This window comes from Triturus cristatus, chromosome 5_1 (genome assembly GCF_964204655.1).
Source record: "Triturus cristatus chromosome 5_1, aTriCri1.1, whole genome shotgun sequence".
Taxonomy (NCBI): Eukaryota; Metazoa; Chordata; class Amphibia; order Caudata; family Salamandridae; genus Triturus; species Triturus cristatus.
In genome coordinates, this window is record NC_140587.1 from 364,039,819 (window position 1) to 364,057,663 (window position 17,845).

The following is a 17,845-nucleotide window of genomic DNA, read 5'->3' on the forward strand; positions in this document are numbered from 1 at the left end:
AGAGATTTTATAATTGGTTTTGTGGCCAAGAAACGTAAAAGTGCCCGTAAATTTACTAAGGACCTCCTTCAGGATATTAAGAGACTGGAGCACTCTTATTATACTTCTCACTCGAAAGATTGTTTGATAGCTCTCATTAATGCCAAATTGCAATTTAGTAAGAAGTCTACTGAAGATGCATCACTGTACTTATTAAAATCTAGCGCATAATTTTATGGGGGTAAAAACAAAGCGGGGAAAATATTGGCCAATTATTTAAAAGTCAGACATAACAAATTAAACATTGAATCAATATATGATGAACAATTCAATTTAAAATTCAAGGATGTGGAAATTCTGAATGAATTCTCTTGCTTTTATAAATCATTATACAGCTCTGAAACGCAACCCACTGATTCTTCCTTGTCACAATTTTTCTCTAATATCTAAAAATGTCCACAAACCCTTCCAGACTTGTCCTCCTTGGAGTTAGACTTATCACAACAAGAATTATCCGAGGCCCTTCAACACCTTAAAAAAGACAAAGCACCGGGACCGGATGGCTTTACAGTCGAGTTTTATCTCCACTTCTCTAAGTGTCTAATGCCCAAACTTTACTCCCTAATACATTCTTTTAATTTACTAGGTAGTTCCTCGGGCTCCTCCTCTGAAGCACCTGCCTCATTCCTAAAGAAGGTAAAGACTCTAAATACTGTAAAAATTATAGGCCTATATCCCTGGTTAATATTGAGTATAAAATCTTCTCTAAAGTTTTAGCTATACGGCTAGACTCCCTCCTACCGGAACTGTTGGGAAAAGAACAATCTGGATTTGTTAAAGGTCGATTTATCACTGACAACACACAACTTCTTTTTAATGTTTTATCTAAATCCTTCCACTCAAAGCAACCACTTGCGGCGATAGCATTGAATGCCGAAAAAGCATTTGATAGGGTTGAGTGGACCTACTTATTTTATGCTCTCGAGTGGCTTGGTTTTGGTCCTACATTTACGTCCCTGATTTCCCATCTTTATTCAAATCCCTGCGCGGCAGTATGCGCCAATGGTTTAATCTCTCCATTCTTTGATTTAGGTAGAGGAGTGCGTCAAGGCTGTCCCCTTTCCCCCTTCCTGTTCAATTTGGCTTTGGAACCTTTTCTCTCTAAATTACATCAAAATCCCAATTTACATGGTTTTCAGACTTCAAATTCCCATATTAAACTCGCAGCCTACGCAGATGATATTCTGCTTTTTATGTCACAACTAAGTGATTCAATCCCTGTCTTTTTAGCAGAAGTGCGAGCCTATTCTAATATTTCTGGCTACAAACTGAATAATGATAAATGCAAGATTTTACCTCTAACTAAGTTCACTTTTAAGGCTGGCTTTAGTGCTTCTAATTTTACATGGAAACCTGACCACATTAAATATCTAGGATTATATATTACCCCTACAATTTCGGACACGGTTGCACTTTGCATAAATAAATGCTCTCAAAAAGTTTCAGATTTATTCACTAAATGGCATCCCTTATACTTATCCTGGTGGGGACGTTTGGATAATATAAAGATGATGTTGTCACCCATGATCATTTATACCATTTCTAATATTCCAGTCCCTATTCCTGCAAAAATGTTTAAGAGGATTAATTCGATCCTCTCTTCCTTCCTATGGAATAATAGGAAATCTCGAATGTCTCTATCTAAATTAACTCGCCCTAAGACAGAAAGAGGAGTTAATTTCCCCAATTTTCAGACATATCAGAAAACATTCCTCTTACGTCAGGCTTCTCTATGGTTGTTGGACTCCACAGAGGACTGTCCTCTTTGGACTACAATTGAGCGTCTCTTCCTGTCCCCCTTTTCCTTTTCTGAGTACCTATCCTTTTCATGCAAACCACATACCTTATCCACTCCTATAATTAAACTAACCTCCAAATTTTTTGAATCTGTGTCTCTTTCTTCTCATAATGCTACAGTTCCTTCCTTAACTCAACAATCTGGCATAACAAAAGTTTGCTCATTCGCAATAAATCATTCTATTGGAGATCTTGGAAACAAAAAGAATTAGTTTGGATCCATCAACTATTCTCACATTCTCACAGACTTTTTACCCTTTGCTTCACTTAGTCAAATATTCAATTAGCCTGCCTCATTTATTCATAAATACAATTTACTTAAAAAAGCGGCGATGGATACATATAATCAAATTTCTGCTACACCCGCTATTCTTACCAATCCAAATTCCACCTCACAACTTTACACATTGTTAAAAACCATACCCATAGCTTCCACGATATACAGTTATCTACAAAACAAAGACTTTATTAGGCAGAAATCCAGAATAGAAGAAGCATGGGAAAAGGATTTTACGATATCCTGGCTAGTGTCCTTATGGAATAAAATATGGACCAAGATTCGTAAGTCATCCAGAGCTGCCAATATCACACAGACGTTATTTTTTGTGTATAATAGACTTTCTTTTGACACCCAATGTCTTAAGTAAACGGTTTACAACTGCATCTGCTGATTGCTGGACATGTACCTCCCCAGAAGCTGATTTGTCTCACATGATTTTTTCCTGTCCAATTGTACATAACTTCTGGAAGCAAGTGTGGTGTAAAATTAACCTGTTTTATGGAACTAAGTGTTCTTTCTTTTTACCAATGTTTTCTTAGGCAGTCTATCTTCTTGTTGGGAGAATGTTACGCTTAATATTAAAATTATTGATTTGCTATTAGCGGTTGCATTCCAAAAAATTACTGCAAATTGGAAAGATTTTACAAAAATTTCTTATAAGGCATGGTGGTATACTGTTTGCCATAATCATAGATTAGACACTGCTTTTGTGCATCCCTTACATATGGCAACGAAGCGCTTGGATCTGTGGGCACCTGTTACAATATACCTTGAAACAAATGCCAAGCGGTGTTCCCAGATGCAACCATCTCGACAGGAAGTTTTAAAACCCCCTTGAACCCCCTCAATGTTTCTACATTTTTTGATATTTGAATGATTCTTATGATCTATTATATTGTTTTATCTTTTTCTCGTTTATTTATGAGTCCAATTCATCTTACTGTACTATAGCAATTTCCATTGTATTGACATGAGTTTTATCTTGTGAATTGTATACTGACACCTTTACTTCTATTAATAAAACCTTTCTGAACTAAAAAAAGAAAATATGGACAGTGCATCGTTATCATTATTTTCAAGGTGTAGCCTCATCACTCTAACCAGTGCTTTAAAACAACTTTAGTCATGTATCCAATATGCTTGGATAATGTTTTAGTTTGAGAATCAGTAAAAATGTCATAGTTTAAGATTTTGCTATGAAGGTGAATAGTAAGGCAAAATAAGGAGGTGGTTATTATATGCAAGAAGCTATTGCTATTTCACAGAAGCAACAAAGAAATAGTAAACAAAGATATTGTGGTGTAATTTGGACATCAGCCATGTTGGAATGGGAAAGTATACAAAATAGCTGCATTGCACCATAGAAAGGCACACAAAGAGGCCATCTTAGAATGATATACAAGATCGCCACCACGTGTGCACATGGATCACATAAATGTGTGCGTATGTGTTGTGAAGCACCAGAAATACATGACACACCAATGGTTAAAAAGCACTGGCAAAGCCAATAGGGCTCAGCACTTTCATAGCGATCTATTGGCTTTGCCATTGCTTGTTTAACGTGTGTAAACAGTTTTATATATGAGATGCATTTCATTTGCTAACATTTAATATTTTATTAAAGATTTTAAAAAAGCTATTTGCACCAAATGTGCACTAAAACACCAATTTAATTTCAGAGTTTCAATAAGAGCGCCACATCATTTGTTTCAAAATGCCCCTCCCATCTTTAGAAGGTATACTAATAAGTGCCCATTGTGAATGGCTGGCATTAGCTTTTGATTTTACTAAGAGTATATGTCTAATATGCGTTTAAAAGCGGCTTTCAGCCACCTCTCCACTCACTAAAGCATACAGCGTGGAACTATGGGTCAGCCTACTTCAGTCACTGGATAACTTCGCTTTACGTGGCTGCATTTTGCTCTTTCGCAAGACATCCAATCAACCACAAGGCAGTTGCCTTCAGGGCCAGTGCTTTTGTTTTCACTTTATTATTACTTTTGTGTTACCTTTGTGTTTAAATCCTGATATCATAGCGCAATGCTTTCCACAAGCTCTTCATGTTTCTTTTTATGTAATCATAAGACACAATCCAATTTTATCTGTTCCTGTTTCCTGCTAGTGCTGTTGTGAATTCTCTTTGGAGACTACTGCCATTTCTCAGCATAACCAATTGTTTTCCTCTTTTCATTATGCATGCACTGAAGGGCAGTTATAACTGCCCTTCTGTATGTCAGGCTGGTATGCATTTTAACTGATAGCTACAGTTATATTTTCAAACCAATTAAGTATGTATGTCCTGCTTGTATGGTTTTTTAGTTTGCTTTCAGTGCTCCTGTGTCGTGCTTATATATACATTTAACTGTTTTGTCACTTATTGAAGGTGTGCCATTCATTCTCATTTCCTGTACTATCGATCTTTATGTCTACCTGTCTATATCTATCTATCTATCTATCTATCTATCTATCTATCTATCTATCTATCTATCTATCTATCTATCTATCTATCTATCTATCTATCTATCTATCTATCTATCTATCTATCTATCTATCTATCTATCTATCTATCTATCTATCTATCTATCTATCTATCTATCTATCTACCTATCTCTCTATCTACCTATCTCGCTACCTTTGAAACCCTATACATCTGTCAAAATCTAAAATTCACTATTGCATTTTTAAAAACAAAGTGTAAGTAGTAGTATGACTGCAGACTGTGGTCCGAAGAGCAATACTCATTGCAGAGTCATATGAATGAAAGGTTACATATGTTTCACAAGACTGTGTGTTAATTGCACGTTTACTCCACTTAAGCACTGAGTCAGAGAATGTCTGTAAGTACAATCTTGTGAAGCATTAAAATATCTTTACAAAAAGGGACTACATGCAGAAGTGGAGAGGAGGCATAAGCAGGGATTGTGCAAAAATTCTTGGTTGTATCCGGAGATACTACCCTTACAAAATAGAAGCATATCAAACAGATTCTCTATGATTGTTCATTATTAAGTAGGTTAGTAAAATCACAATAAAAAGCCATTCTGGAGTTTATTACTGTACTGTAAAAAAAAGTGTGGGTTCTAATGCGACTGCAGGGTGTCCCGGAGGGCTAATATAAGTGCGGTATTATGTCATCTTATGCTGTAATGATTTGTATAGTGCACTATTTATCAGAGAGAGTATCCAGGTGTCATAAGACTTATAAGATGGTTGATAAATGTCACACGGCTGCAAGTTAATTGTGCCTGTGCTCCACTCAAGCACTGGATCAGAGCCTGTCTGCGGGTTCTTATCTGTAAAGCATTAAAATATTTCTGAAAAAAGTCTACAAGCAGAAGTCAAGAGGTAACATATGCAAAGATTGCCCAAAATATTTTGTTGGTTGTATCCACAGAGGCGACACTTTGCAGAAAATAAAGCTTGTTTTACAGAAGGAACATGTCTTTTGTGGAAAACTACCCAACCTGTAGTTCCTAATTAACTTTGTGTGTATAAACGGGGAGCAAGAAGCACCCAAGAATTGCTAATACATTATGTGTGTTTAGAAGTTTATTCCAGTCCAACAGTCGCGGCTCCTCCATTAAGGTGGAGGAGCATCGCCCCACTGCTTTATGCAGTGTAAAATAAGGAAAAAATAAAATGATAAGAAATCTAATATTGCGGCATTTTGGTGGAGTGGGGCTGCTCTCAGAGAAGGGGGAGGAGTGATTTGCACTACCTATGTGAGCGTGGGGCCAAACAGTCATGCACACATAGCATGTTCACCATGCAGGCTGCAGTACAGCCTGCATGGAGAACATACCCACCCCTCCAGCCCTTGACTGAACACCGTACCAGACCAATCACAATGCTGCATTGCAGTGTTGTGATTGGCTGTGGGGAGTGATGAAGCCCTGGTGTTTCCTTTTCCCCAAAGAAGCCAGGAAAAGGACGTAGGAGAGGCGGCAGCGGCGGCCGGGCAGCCAGCCGGGAGTTAAGTGATTTTTTAACCCGATCCCTGCCCATTCCCCCGTGCCTGTACCCACTGATGCTTGCAGGTAGCAGCCACCACTGTTGTCCAAGCATAAGCCTTTGTAATTTAACTATGGAAGAATCAGCACAGAATAATTTACAGCTTTTTTTAAAGAATGCTAGAGTGGCTAGTGACTCCCAGAGGGCTTCCAAGCCTAAGGAGGTCCATACAGAATGAAAATAGTCATACCATAAATTTTAGTTTTATTATTTTGAGAAATTCTGTCCATAATCGGGAGCTTGTGGAGTTTTCCGGTGCTTCTTGTAATTTTCCAAAAACGTTTGATGAATTCCCCCTCAAGAGTTAATGAGGGCCAGTTTTATATGCAGGGATCTGAATGCAAAGGTTAGAGATTTAGATTTAGATTTCAAGTACAGTTTGGAGTTGTCATTGCTGGCGTATCTTCTGTAGCGTATCTTCTGTAAACCAAGCAATTGTTTTTTGAGTTGGGGACCAAAGATCAATACTTTTTTACAATGGGTTTGAAGTTCAGTTGGTGGGGTGAGAGGATTTGAGTTGAGTTAATTAAAGTCTGTAGAAGAACATTGCTTCGATGTCTATGATAGTGATCGGCCTATAATTCACCCAGGTCCTCGGTGTGCAAGTTTTTTGTAAATTGTGTGAACTATAGTTCCTTTACAGTATTCTTAGACAATTCCAGTGACCAAAAAAGTGTTGAACAATGGGGTTATGGCTTTATACCAAAATGTAGGGTTTGCTCTGAAGAGTGCCACTAATAGACCATTTGTGCCAGGAGATCCATCCGTCTTGGCTTTGTTAATGATCATACAGAGTTAGGGTGAATTATAACTAGGACTATTTGATGTCACATTTGGTGCTATCTGCTTCTTTTATCTGATCTGTAGGTGGAGTTTTGCATTAAAGTATGGCTCAGGTGCATAGTTCATGCTACCACATTGATCGTTGCTTTGTTGACTCTTTGAGTATCTGATAGTTAGTTTCTTTATGAACCCCAGAATGCCTATCTATCTATCTATCTATCTATCTATCTATCTATCTATCTATCTATCTATCTATCTATCTATCTATCTATCTATCTATCTATCTATCTATCTATCTATCTATCTATCTATCTATCTATCTATCTATCTATCTATCTATCTATCTGTCTGTCTGTCTGTCTGTCTGTCTGTCTGTCTGTCTGTCTGTCTGTCTGTCTGTCTGTCTGTCTGTCTGTCTGTCTGTCTGTCTGTCTGTCTGTCTGTCTGTCTGCCTGCCTGCCTGCCTGTCTGTCTGTCTGTCTGTCTGTCTGTCTGTATGTATGTATGTCTGTCCATGTATATATATATATATATAGCTATCCCTCTCTACCTATCTCTCTATCTATGAGACCATCTTTATCTTTGCCTGTCTGTCCAATGTCCACTTGCTGAGATAGCTATGCAACACTATTTATCTAACTATATCACCCTCCCTATCTGGCAAGCATTTCTATTTATCTATCTATCTTCCCATTTGTAATAAAGATCTACAAAAACATTGCAAAAGAGCTAGAGGGTAGCAGGCAATGCCAGAGCAATTGGCTGTTTTAAGTCTTCTGTTCAGTCTAATTTTCCTAGAATTATGTTTTTAACATAGTTAGTTATAGAGGGCTTCACTTCAGCCAGACTCCATTCATCAGTCTGTTGATATTTCATTCAAAACTTTCTTCCACCCACTCCAGCATGCATCATATGGCAATAGGTTAACCCACATTGGCTGACTTCACTGTGAGTTACGGGATGTTGCCCTTTGGCAAAAAACCCATCCACACCCAAAGTAATAATACTAATGTTAACAATGAGATTTATAAAGCGCATTGCTATATCAACGGATGTGTCCCAGCAATAGGGTATCAGTCCTATAATGCAAAGCAGGGATGTAAGAACCATAATCTAAGTTGACCTGAAAAACCATTGTTTTAAATTCTTGTGTAAAGCTGTTTCAGATTTTTCTTGCCTAGGCCAAAGGGGAAGGGAGTTCCACATCTTGGCGGCCAAGTACTTGAAGGATTGGCCTCCAATAAGGGCTCTTTTAATTCTGGGGATATATGCAAGAGAAGCATCAGCTGATCTCAGATTTCTTTTAGGGAAGTAAGGTGTAATCAGAGGGTAAAGATGTTCAGGGCCTTTATGGTTGAGAAATAGTAGTTTCCTTTACTGCCAGGGACCACTATGATTATGTGTGTTTTTTTGCAGCCAGGGGAGGTTCAAAAGGTATCACTTTTCAGATGTTCAGTCACGAAATCTCCCCTTTTTTGTAGTCGGCGTAATTTGCTGCACAAGTGGAGTAAAAAAAGTGCAGATTCTATCATGCTCGAATTTTAGAAAATGTTCCCTTATTACTGGGTATAGGTAGAAATTGCTCTCTCACCGCGCAGATGCACCTGCATTCTGCCTATCTTTGTGCTTCATATGTCTGTGCCCTATTTTGTATTCTTTGAACCTTTTTTGCTGTACTGAAAACTTGGCAAGTGAGCATAGAAATAGGCATGGCTCACAGACAAAATGCACAAATATTCTGTGGCCATATGTGCATGGCTGCAATGCCAACACATAAAAGACATATGTATAGGCTATGGTAATGTTTGTTTTTGTTTGGCACACTACGAATTGTTAACACTGGCCATAAAGTAGGCAATTGGTACTCCTTAAACTGCACCTTAATCAGAATCTTTCCATAGATAAAGGCATGATGCTTCCTTGGTGCATTATGGCCCTCATTAAAGTTTGGCAGAATAGGGTAGGGTATTTAACACATCTGTGAGGGTTAGGCCCAAGCCATGATCACTGCCCTGAGAGCAGTTTTTACACCTCACCAAAGTCAGCAATGGAAGGCCACGTGCAGGCAAGCTAATGTTTGTTGAAACTTCAATCAGGGAATGTATGACTTTCTAAAAGTCACTTTTCTTGTACATTTATCAAAAATACAACAGCACCATTTGTTTAATTTTTAACAAACATTAAAACGAGCAGTTGATGAACTTTGTAGTGTGTTCTAATCCAAAGATCCAAAGAATAGTATTTTTACTGTATTTTAAATGTTCTTATAGAACAAGCCACATCCCAATACAGTCAAAATAGCTTTTGGGGGCTAGTCAATATAGGAACATGTCAACTCTACTTTGTAACATTTACCACATTTCACCACTGGCACCCTATCCTTCGGGCTAGCTTGTAGGATGCAAAACCTAGCAAGGAGTAAGTTACCTAATGTTTAGGATTTCCTGCTGTCAAAATGCTTGTCTGCAGGTTTAAAAGGTGCAGCAGTCAGGCTATACATGTAGGCCTGAAGCCATATTGTCCATGTCAACATAGTGGATGGCCCAATATGTGATGCAATCAATAGGTGGCATTCAACTTCTAGGCAATAGGTGGATTTCCTGTGCCAAATATTAGGGTACTACTGTAGAGCTAAATGTGGGAGTTGTAAATCAGCCAATTTAATCAGGTTTAGGTGGTCAGAGCACATACACTGTGTACTGGACATTAGTGAGCCGGTGTACAAAGTATAATTACCATCTGGCTGATGGATAAGAAATTATTAAGGAATGCTTAATATGGGCCAATTCTCCCTATAGGATATGTCATTCTAAATAAAATGTCTCAACCCAAGTATTGAGGCACTGGGATGTAGTAATCTACTTATGAAACATTATGTTTTCGGTAACAAAACAATAATAATTGATTAATGAAGTGTCTTCTTTTTGTACTAGAAAACAGTACTTACACAAATCTCTGCCATTGTTGGTGACTAAGTACTTTGCTCTCCTTGACTGAATGATGCATTCCAAGCTCTCTGCTGCTGAGGAAGTAACCAAGCATGGCGTAGAATCTGCAATGTGTAAAATAATTAGCAGAAATAGTACAAGAAAATGCTATTTGAGTTCTTCAGGCAGAACAATCATCATTCTGAATCTTTGGAACTACAATTTCAAAACAAGAAACACTACTGAAGAACAAGCAAAACCTCTATGGTCAAAAACATTGAAATGAGAAGCATAATATTTACACTTTTTCTTTTTAAAGGAATTGAATCTTTTTTATGCATTTATTGAAGTTTGTCTTTTGTAAAATGAAAATTACATCAAAATGACATAAACATTTGATATATGGCAAACAGTATACAAAATACATAAAAATCTATGAAGAACTTCGGAAATTATGGTGAGGATTAGGCTATGTTGGGGAAGAATGTGTCCTATTGGAGATGGAATTCACTCGGCACAGAAGGTGAGACTGACATTATAAGCATAGCAGATCATTACCTGGCGAAGGAATACATTTGGACAAATCTGTGAAAGTTTGCTTAAAAAAGAATCCCTTTAACTTTGGAGATAATGAACTCCATGTTTGCATGTTGCTGTTAGGGACTTGGACAAAGGAACAATCCAGAAGGGTGCAGTTACAATTTAGTCAATTAACTTTTTACTCACTTTCCTGCTTCTCTTGTGGATGTCTGGTAAATTGGCCTTTTTACAGTTGATGAGAATATAGCCTCCTTTTCCAGACCCTTGCCAGATATAAATCAATTACACTAACCTGAAATCTTGGTATCACACACAAAGATTTCTGTCCTTGTACCTTGAGAACATTAGTAATGATGATGTTCCTCGTATTGTCGACCAAATCATTTATCTTACCACCACAGGCATCCCCCTTCACATTTTAAGAAATGTCTCTACTACTTGCTTATTTTTTTTAAAAGATACCTCAGTAATGCATCAACACAGAGCTGTCACAAGATGGGAGCAACTGGAGCTATTTCCTCTGATGCTGCTCTTTTCAGGACCCCTGTCTGCCACTGCTAAACCTTTTTATAAATCACAATTGCACACCCTAATTTTGTGACATATTCTAGATCAGACAGATAACCTGAATCAAAATTTGATGTGGGATGACATTTGATAGTCTAACTCTAAATCAATAAATATTGAGTACAGTGTATATATTTTGTGGCTTCAAAGTTACTATGGTAACTACAGCCTCACAAACATTGTGGAAGGTGCATTAAGCATTCACTTGTGGAAGTCAGATTTGCTTTTGTAATTTTAGTTGTGCAAATGTTTGAGAAAGTGCACATATTTGGGTGGGCTCTGACTCTCTATTCTAACTCTAGTCTAAAATAAAAATTGGTAAAGTATACGTAGTTGGATCGGTAATCTTAACTAAATAATAAAATGAAATGATTCTGAAACCAAATATTATATGTTTATTTTATTTATAAAAACACCTACAATTAAATAGTAAGTTTGAATTTCTTTAATCTAACCAATTTAAGAATATTCAAAATCACAAAAGGGAAAATATAATCCCCTAATAATTTTGCAAATATTCATAAAACCAACATAGCACCTCACAGTTCTACAGAACCTACACAACTGGTTTATTTTTCATTTTCAAATATTAATGGATTGTATTTTATTGAAACTCAATAAATTATTTTTTCAACTTTTTGTATATCATTACATTAATAACAAAATATAATGTTACTATATGTAATATTTTTACTTTAATCAATAAATATTTTCAATACAACACTTCCCAACCAAACCTGCAATAAACACCACAATGCTAAAAAAAATCAAATGTATAACATAAATATAAAATAATTAAACATCTAAAATGTAACTAAATAATTATCAATATTTAAAAAGTAATAATTCAATGTTAAATATTATTTCCTTTTAATAAAACAGTATCCAGCCAAGAAACTGCACAAAAAAGATAAAAATGAGACCCATTTTGAAAACTAATTAAAGAATAATTAAACATATAAGTAAAAACTGACAACCAAATGAATATAAATTTATAACAAAAATGTGAACAAAATGCAATACATTAAAACTATATTACATACCACAATGCCATTCATTTACGACATCTATATTAAGATGTTAAAAAATAAAAATCAATATATGTGCCCTCAATATTTTCTCCATCAATATTTTTGTACTGACAATATTTTGACCATGAATTTATGGTCAAACAATATTTTGGAGTTGTTGTCCGGGAGCTATACAATACTCCCAGATTCATCTTATTTAGCATCTTTCTCCTTTAGTTTTACTCCATCTTAAATCTCTCACTCTTTTTGTCACTAAGTAGTGAAATTAACTCCCCTTGTTGTATCTAAGCCTGAGCGGTAAACTCCGCTCCGCTCATGGAGTTTGCGGAGTTTTCTGCACTCCGCATTACGTGAAGCTCGCGGAGTTCCAAAAAACTCCGCTCTGCATAGCTGAGCAGAGGTTTTTCCCTCACTCGCGTTCGTCAACGTCAAGTTGGAGAGCGAGGAAAATGCACCTCTCGGCGAGGTTTTTCCCCTTTTGCGATCATCAACATCAAGTGGGCGAGCATGAGCATGGAAAATAAACCTCCCGGCGAGATTTCTCAATGTGGGGGGATCAGATTTCTCATTGCGAGTGGTCGCGTATGCTCGCCACTGCTTGCATTGAGAAACTGCCTGTTTGTGTTGAGAAAGCTACCGTTCAAGTAAAAATCTACTCGAGCGGCTGAAAGAAAAGCCCAGGGTTAGAAGTATCTTCATCCCACAAATTTCTGCAATTCACCAACCCTTCCCCTGCAAAAAATGACCTTCACTTAAAGCCCTCTCTGATAATTTTGCTTCTGTTTGAAATATGGTGGCACACACAATTGCTGCTCCTATTCATTTAAATTGGATTTCTCTCCTTTGGTTTGTTCCATAATTTGAAGATGTTTGCTTTGCTGCAAGGACTCACTTAAATAAGAACATAAATAAATAGTTTAGAGTAGGGAGAGTTCTAGCTCTCACATCAGAAAGGTCTCACACCACTCCCCCATCTGGTGCCCTTAATTCTATTATAATTGTACAGCAAAGTCCTGTGTGGTAACAAAGGAAATATAGGAGTTCCGACTCAGGATTGAAGTAATGTCCACTACCAACCTTGAATTAATTAGTGCAGCATTTATATAATTATCAAGTTCGTTTTAGTTGTACCATGAGTGGCTTGCATTTATTAGTTTGCTTATCTTGTGTTAAATCATATTTAAAGACCTTGTAATCCTTATAGGATGACCACTATGTTGTATGGTAGGTGTCAGTTCTTGTTAAGTTCAATGTACACTAAACAAATATCAAAACTATTGATAATATACTATGAAAGAAAATACTTACACTATGGAATTATGAAGTGTGGCAGCACTTTGGAGCAAGGTAAATGCATCTTTCAACTACAGGTCAGTTGCTGTGTGTCTATAATAACTCCTCATTCTCAAAATGATGTTCAAGTCACGAAAATGAGCAGTCCTAGAAACTAAGGGCCAGGAAATACATTATTTTTCCATAATTTAGATATGTATTGTCAATTTAGAAGCTGTGTACCTGTAGTGTGGTGCCTGACGGCTGCAGCGTTTCAGTACTGCAATTAATAAATCAATATAGCCCTTATTTGAATACAGCTTGTACTCATAAAAGTGCAATGCCAAACAGTTGAATATATACAATAAGTATGTCAAATATAAACCAAACATCCAATGACAAAAATGTTAGTACTCAAAAGTGTGGTGGAATTTTGAGCATGTCTGAGGCTGCAATCTGAAATGTGTCTGCTACAGGTGGGGATCATGTCTCTCCTGAATGGCTACTAACCAATGGATGGACTAGTGCCTCATTGATGGCAGGCCATCCATGTGACTGTAGTAGTGACCAAATGAAAAGAAATGCTACCACCTGCACCTGTGACAATTTCTCATTGAGCAAGTGAGGTAACTGTTAAACTTTTAACAACTCCCTAATGCATGTTGAAACTGATGAGGGAGTGAGCAGACATCATCAATTGTTTCATTCTCTGTTTTGATAGCATTCAAGATAAAGTATTATTAAACTTGATTTATCTTTTGACCTTAAAATTAAAAAAATAAAAATAAATTTAACTTACCTATCTGTACTTCATTGATCTCTGGCTCTGTGCTGAATCCAGAACCTGTTATTGTGATTTTTGTGCCACCATACACTGATCCGCACTGAGCAGAAATACTGTTTACCTCCAAAATGTATGCAATGTTAGCCTTTATGGAGTCACTAAGAAAAAAGAAAAGACATAAGTAATTTTAGGAGAAAGACCCCAATCAAATTATTTTTTGACTATCTTAGGGCCAGAGATCTAAAAACTATTTTTCTATTGCAAACCCTGGAATTTGCAAGATCACAGAGTTTGAGACCACATAATTTCTTTTACATATGTATTATACCCGTGTTGGGAGTAGGAAAAGCCTTTCCGACTTAAAATGAGTTTAGTGACTCTTACTGAGTCACTATTAGGTAGGGACATAAAAGGGGCGCCCACTCCAAACTGCAATTCAGTATGACATGAATTAATGGTTTGCAACCACAATTGCAGTGATAAGATCAAACCATTGTTCAGTTGCCAACACCTTAAAGGAGGTGGTGAATAATTTGCAAAGGGGACGTTGTCCCCCAAGGATACTTTCTCCTTGGTGTATGGTGACGAGTGAGCTATGGGGAAATGGGCAGTGTTCGAGTGGACTTCTGCCTGCTTTCCAAGACTGCCAAGTTTTCCCACCTTTGTATTTTTGAAAAGCAGCACTGGAACCTTTGAGGAACACGAGCCCAGATGTACAAAGAAATGGAGTTGCGATTTCCAAATAGAGATTTTATTTGAATCGCTATTTGGAAATCACAAATCCTTATGCATGAAAGTTTTTGTTCCATACTTGTGATTCCTAGTGGGTCGGAAATCGATATACCTCATGAATATTAATGAGGTAGGTCACAGTTTGCAACCCATTAGGAATCGCAGCCAGCACTGGGAGTTCCATGTCTGTAATTGCCTTTGAATAAAGACTTTAAAAAAAAAAGAAATGCTGCTTTGTACATCCCAAAAAGCATTTTTCTGGTTGCAAGCGTGCTGATTCTGCCATTCGGCCCATTTGCAACCAAAAAAATGCTTCGTACAAATGGCCCTAAGTCTGCTTTAAGTAAGTGTCAAAACAAGCTATTCCCAAAAGGGGTGAAGTCCCCCCCAGTGACCACTGTATGGTCTAAAATGCATTGGGGTTCATGATAAAAGCATTGAAGAAAGAAATACTCATCCAAATTTAGAGATATGAAGTCTTTTCGATGTCTTCTTGAATAGGAATTTACCAAAACGATAATGTTGCTAACCAATAATATCAATAAATTGCATAATTACACATATATGTACTTTGGAACTTTTTTCAATGTTGCATCTTGGATGACAAAATATTTGAAAAGTTAATGATTTTTAGGATGCATTCTAGTTGTAATTGATGAATTAATAATATTGCACTTAAAAAACAATTTTGCTCAGATATTTGTAAGTGTGTTTATCAATATGTTTAGTTGTGTCACATTTTTATTTGAGACACCATTTGATTAAAATCGATTTTGTTTCTGATGAACTGTTCAAATTGTTCCTGCTCATTTCCACCTCCCAAACAATGTCCCCCTGAGGTACTTCTTTCTCCACAGTTTCTACAATCTTTGTAAAGTACAGTACAATGTGAAATAACTAGTTATTTTCCTCAGAGCAAATGTATCGTGACGGAAACTTTCTTTGCATATTGAATGTAACCATAAGGGTCAGATGAACATAGATTTTTCCATGTCACAAATGGCCTGATTCAAAGAATCGGGATATTTGCGACCAGAAAAATCTCTTTTCTATGTACCAAACCTATTTTGTGATCCGGTAACCTATTACTGAATCACAAAATGGATAAGCGATTCGGTATCCGGAAGGGGCATGTTAATGGCCCCCCTTCCTAACAGCAACTCGCAGTGGTATGTGTGAATGTTTTGTGACCGAAATGCAGTTGCAAAACATTTACATCTTACCACCTACTTCAAGTAGGTGGTAACTCATGCACAAATAGTCCACTGCCTGCTCTTAAAAAATAAAAAATACAACTTTTCATGTTGGGTTTGAAACACACCCCATTTTGCTTTAAGGAAAAGGGGCTGCATTTAAAAAAAAAAAAACCTTGATTTAAAAGCTCGCCCTAGCAGGCCACCATCCCTGTATTTTTAACGATTCCCAGTGGGTACCAAATGCAACCTACCTCATGAATATTAATGAGGCAGGGCTCTTGTGACCCAATGGGAATTGCTATCAATGTAAAACACACTGTTGTACATAGCTGTTTGCGTTTTCCTAATAGCGAATCACAAAAAAATGCTATTGGGAAATCTCAAACTGTCAATGCACATCTGGCCCCAAGTCCTTTCTGCTGTAGCTTCCTGATTTGGGGATGGTAGAAAACATTGGTGTATGGGCTATTGTTTAACTAATGTAACGTAAAGTCAGTGTTGTGCATCAATGGACAGCAACTGTGTGGAAACTGCTGAAGACCCTTGTAAATGTGGATTAGTTATATGCTCATAATATGTGCATTATTATGATGTTGGCTCCGATTTGCTTAAAATGTGTTATCACTGGTCATATCACTGTGAGTTTGCATTTTGTGCTCTACATTAAGGCTGGAAATGTGTATAAAACCCCCCGGTTTTAGGGGTGAGCCAGAGACTTCTGTTCATTTTGCAAGAGTTTTCCTGAGCATCTTGTAGTTAGGGACGTTGGCCATTTCTCTACTGATTTTGCTGTCCATTTGGGATTTAGAATTATTTTAATTTCTGATTATGTACTTTGCAATTATGTCTTTATGGAAATTTAACTTTATTCTGTACTACCTTACTTTTGAGATATTGTAATAAAACCCTTCAATTTTCCCTGATCTAGAACGTAGTTGTTGAGTGGTTGCCCCAAATTGTATTTACTGATTTTGTTGGGCCTGATGTTGTTGAGGATGGTGACTCATCACAAGAGCAGGGATGTGCTGAAGGGGACTGCCAGAGATAAAGTTTGGGCTGATTTAAATTTTAGGGTTGCTTAGGAATATTGGGATTCTGCTTCTACATGTGTCATTGATGTTCTTTTAAAAAATCTTTACCTGGATAAATTGCATTCCTCATGCATAGTAATGAGGCACTTGCAATTTGTGACCCCGTTAGGAATGGCTGACACTCCCAAGTGTGGTGGCCTGCTGAGCTCAGCAGACCTCCATGTCTGGGACTTCTTTTAAATAAAGCAGATTTGTTTAAATGCAGCCCGTTTTCATTAAAGGAAAATAGGATGCATTTAAAAAAAGAAAAATGGATCGTGTTTATTTTTTAAGGGCAGGTAGCGGTCCCTGGGACCACTGCCTGCCCCTAAAAATATTTCCCCCTGCATTTGCAAAGGGGAAGGGGTCCTCTGGGTACCCCTTCCCCATTCAAGTGCTTTACCATCCCTTTGAAGACGGTGGTAAATTGTGAGTGTTTTGCAACCGCAATTGCGGTCGCAAAACATTCTTACATAGGCTGCTGACTCGCTATTAGGAAGGGACACCCTTGGAATGCCCCTCCCTAATAGCGACTCACAATTCCTATTTAATGAGTCACAAAAAAAATGTGACTCGCTAAATAGAGATTGGACATGACCCTATTAGATTTTGCATGCGCAAATGGGTCATAAGCCCATTTCGGCATGCAAAAAAGGGTCGTACATCTGGCCCACTTACAGGAGGGAGAAGCCATGTCTTCAGTTGCTTACGAAAGGCCACGTCAGAAACTAAACTGCCAATGTGGGCCAGCAGTGAGCCCCAGAATTTTGCAGCCGCTACCAAAAAGGTCCGGCCTCCCCATCTAGCCTTCTGGAA

The 17,845-nt window shown here is 37.4% G+C and overlaps 1 protein-coding gene across 2 annotated transcripts in view; it reads right to left on the reverse strand.

Moving 5' to 3' along the window:
• LOC146830894 (fibrocystin-L-like) overlaps positions 1-17,845 on the reverse strand; it is a 1,907,335-nt gene that overhangs the window by 874,201 nt on the left and 1,015,289 nt on the right. For both annotated transcript variants that reach the window (XM_085605084.1, XM_085605082.1), the window contains exons 34-35: positions 14,047-14,189; positions 9,858-9,962 (exon numbers count right to left, since the gene is read on the reverse strand). In XM_085605084.1, coding sequence (XP_085461210.1) covers positions 9,858-9,962; positions 14,047-14,189 — 248 coding nt within the window. The remainder of the gene's footprint in view (positions 1-9,857; positions 9,963-14,046; positions 14,190-17,845) is intronic.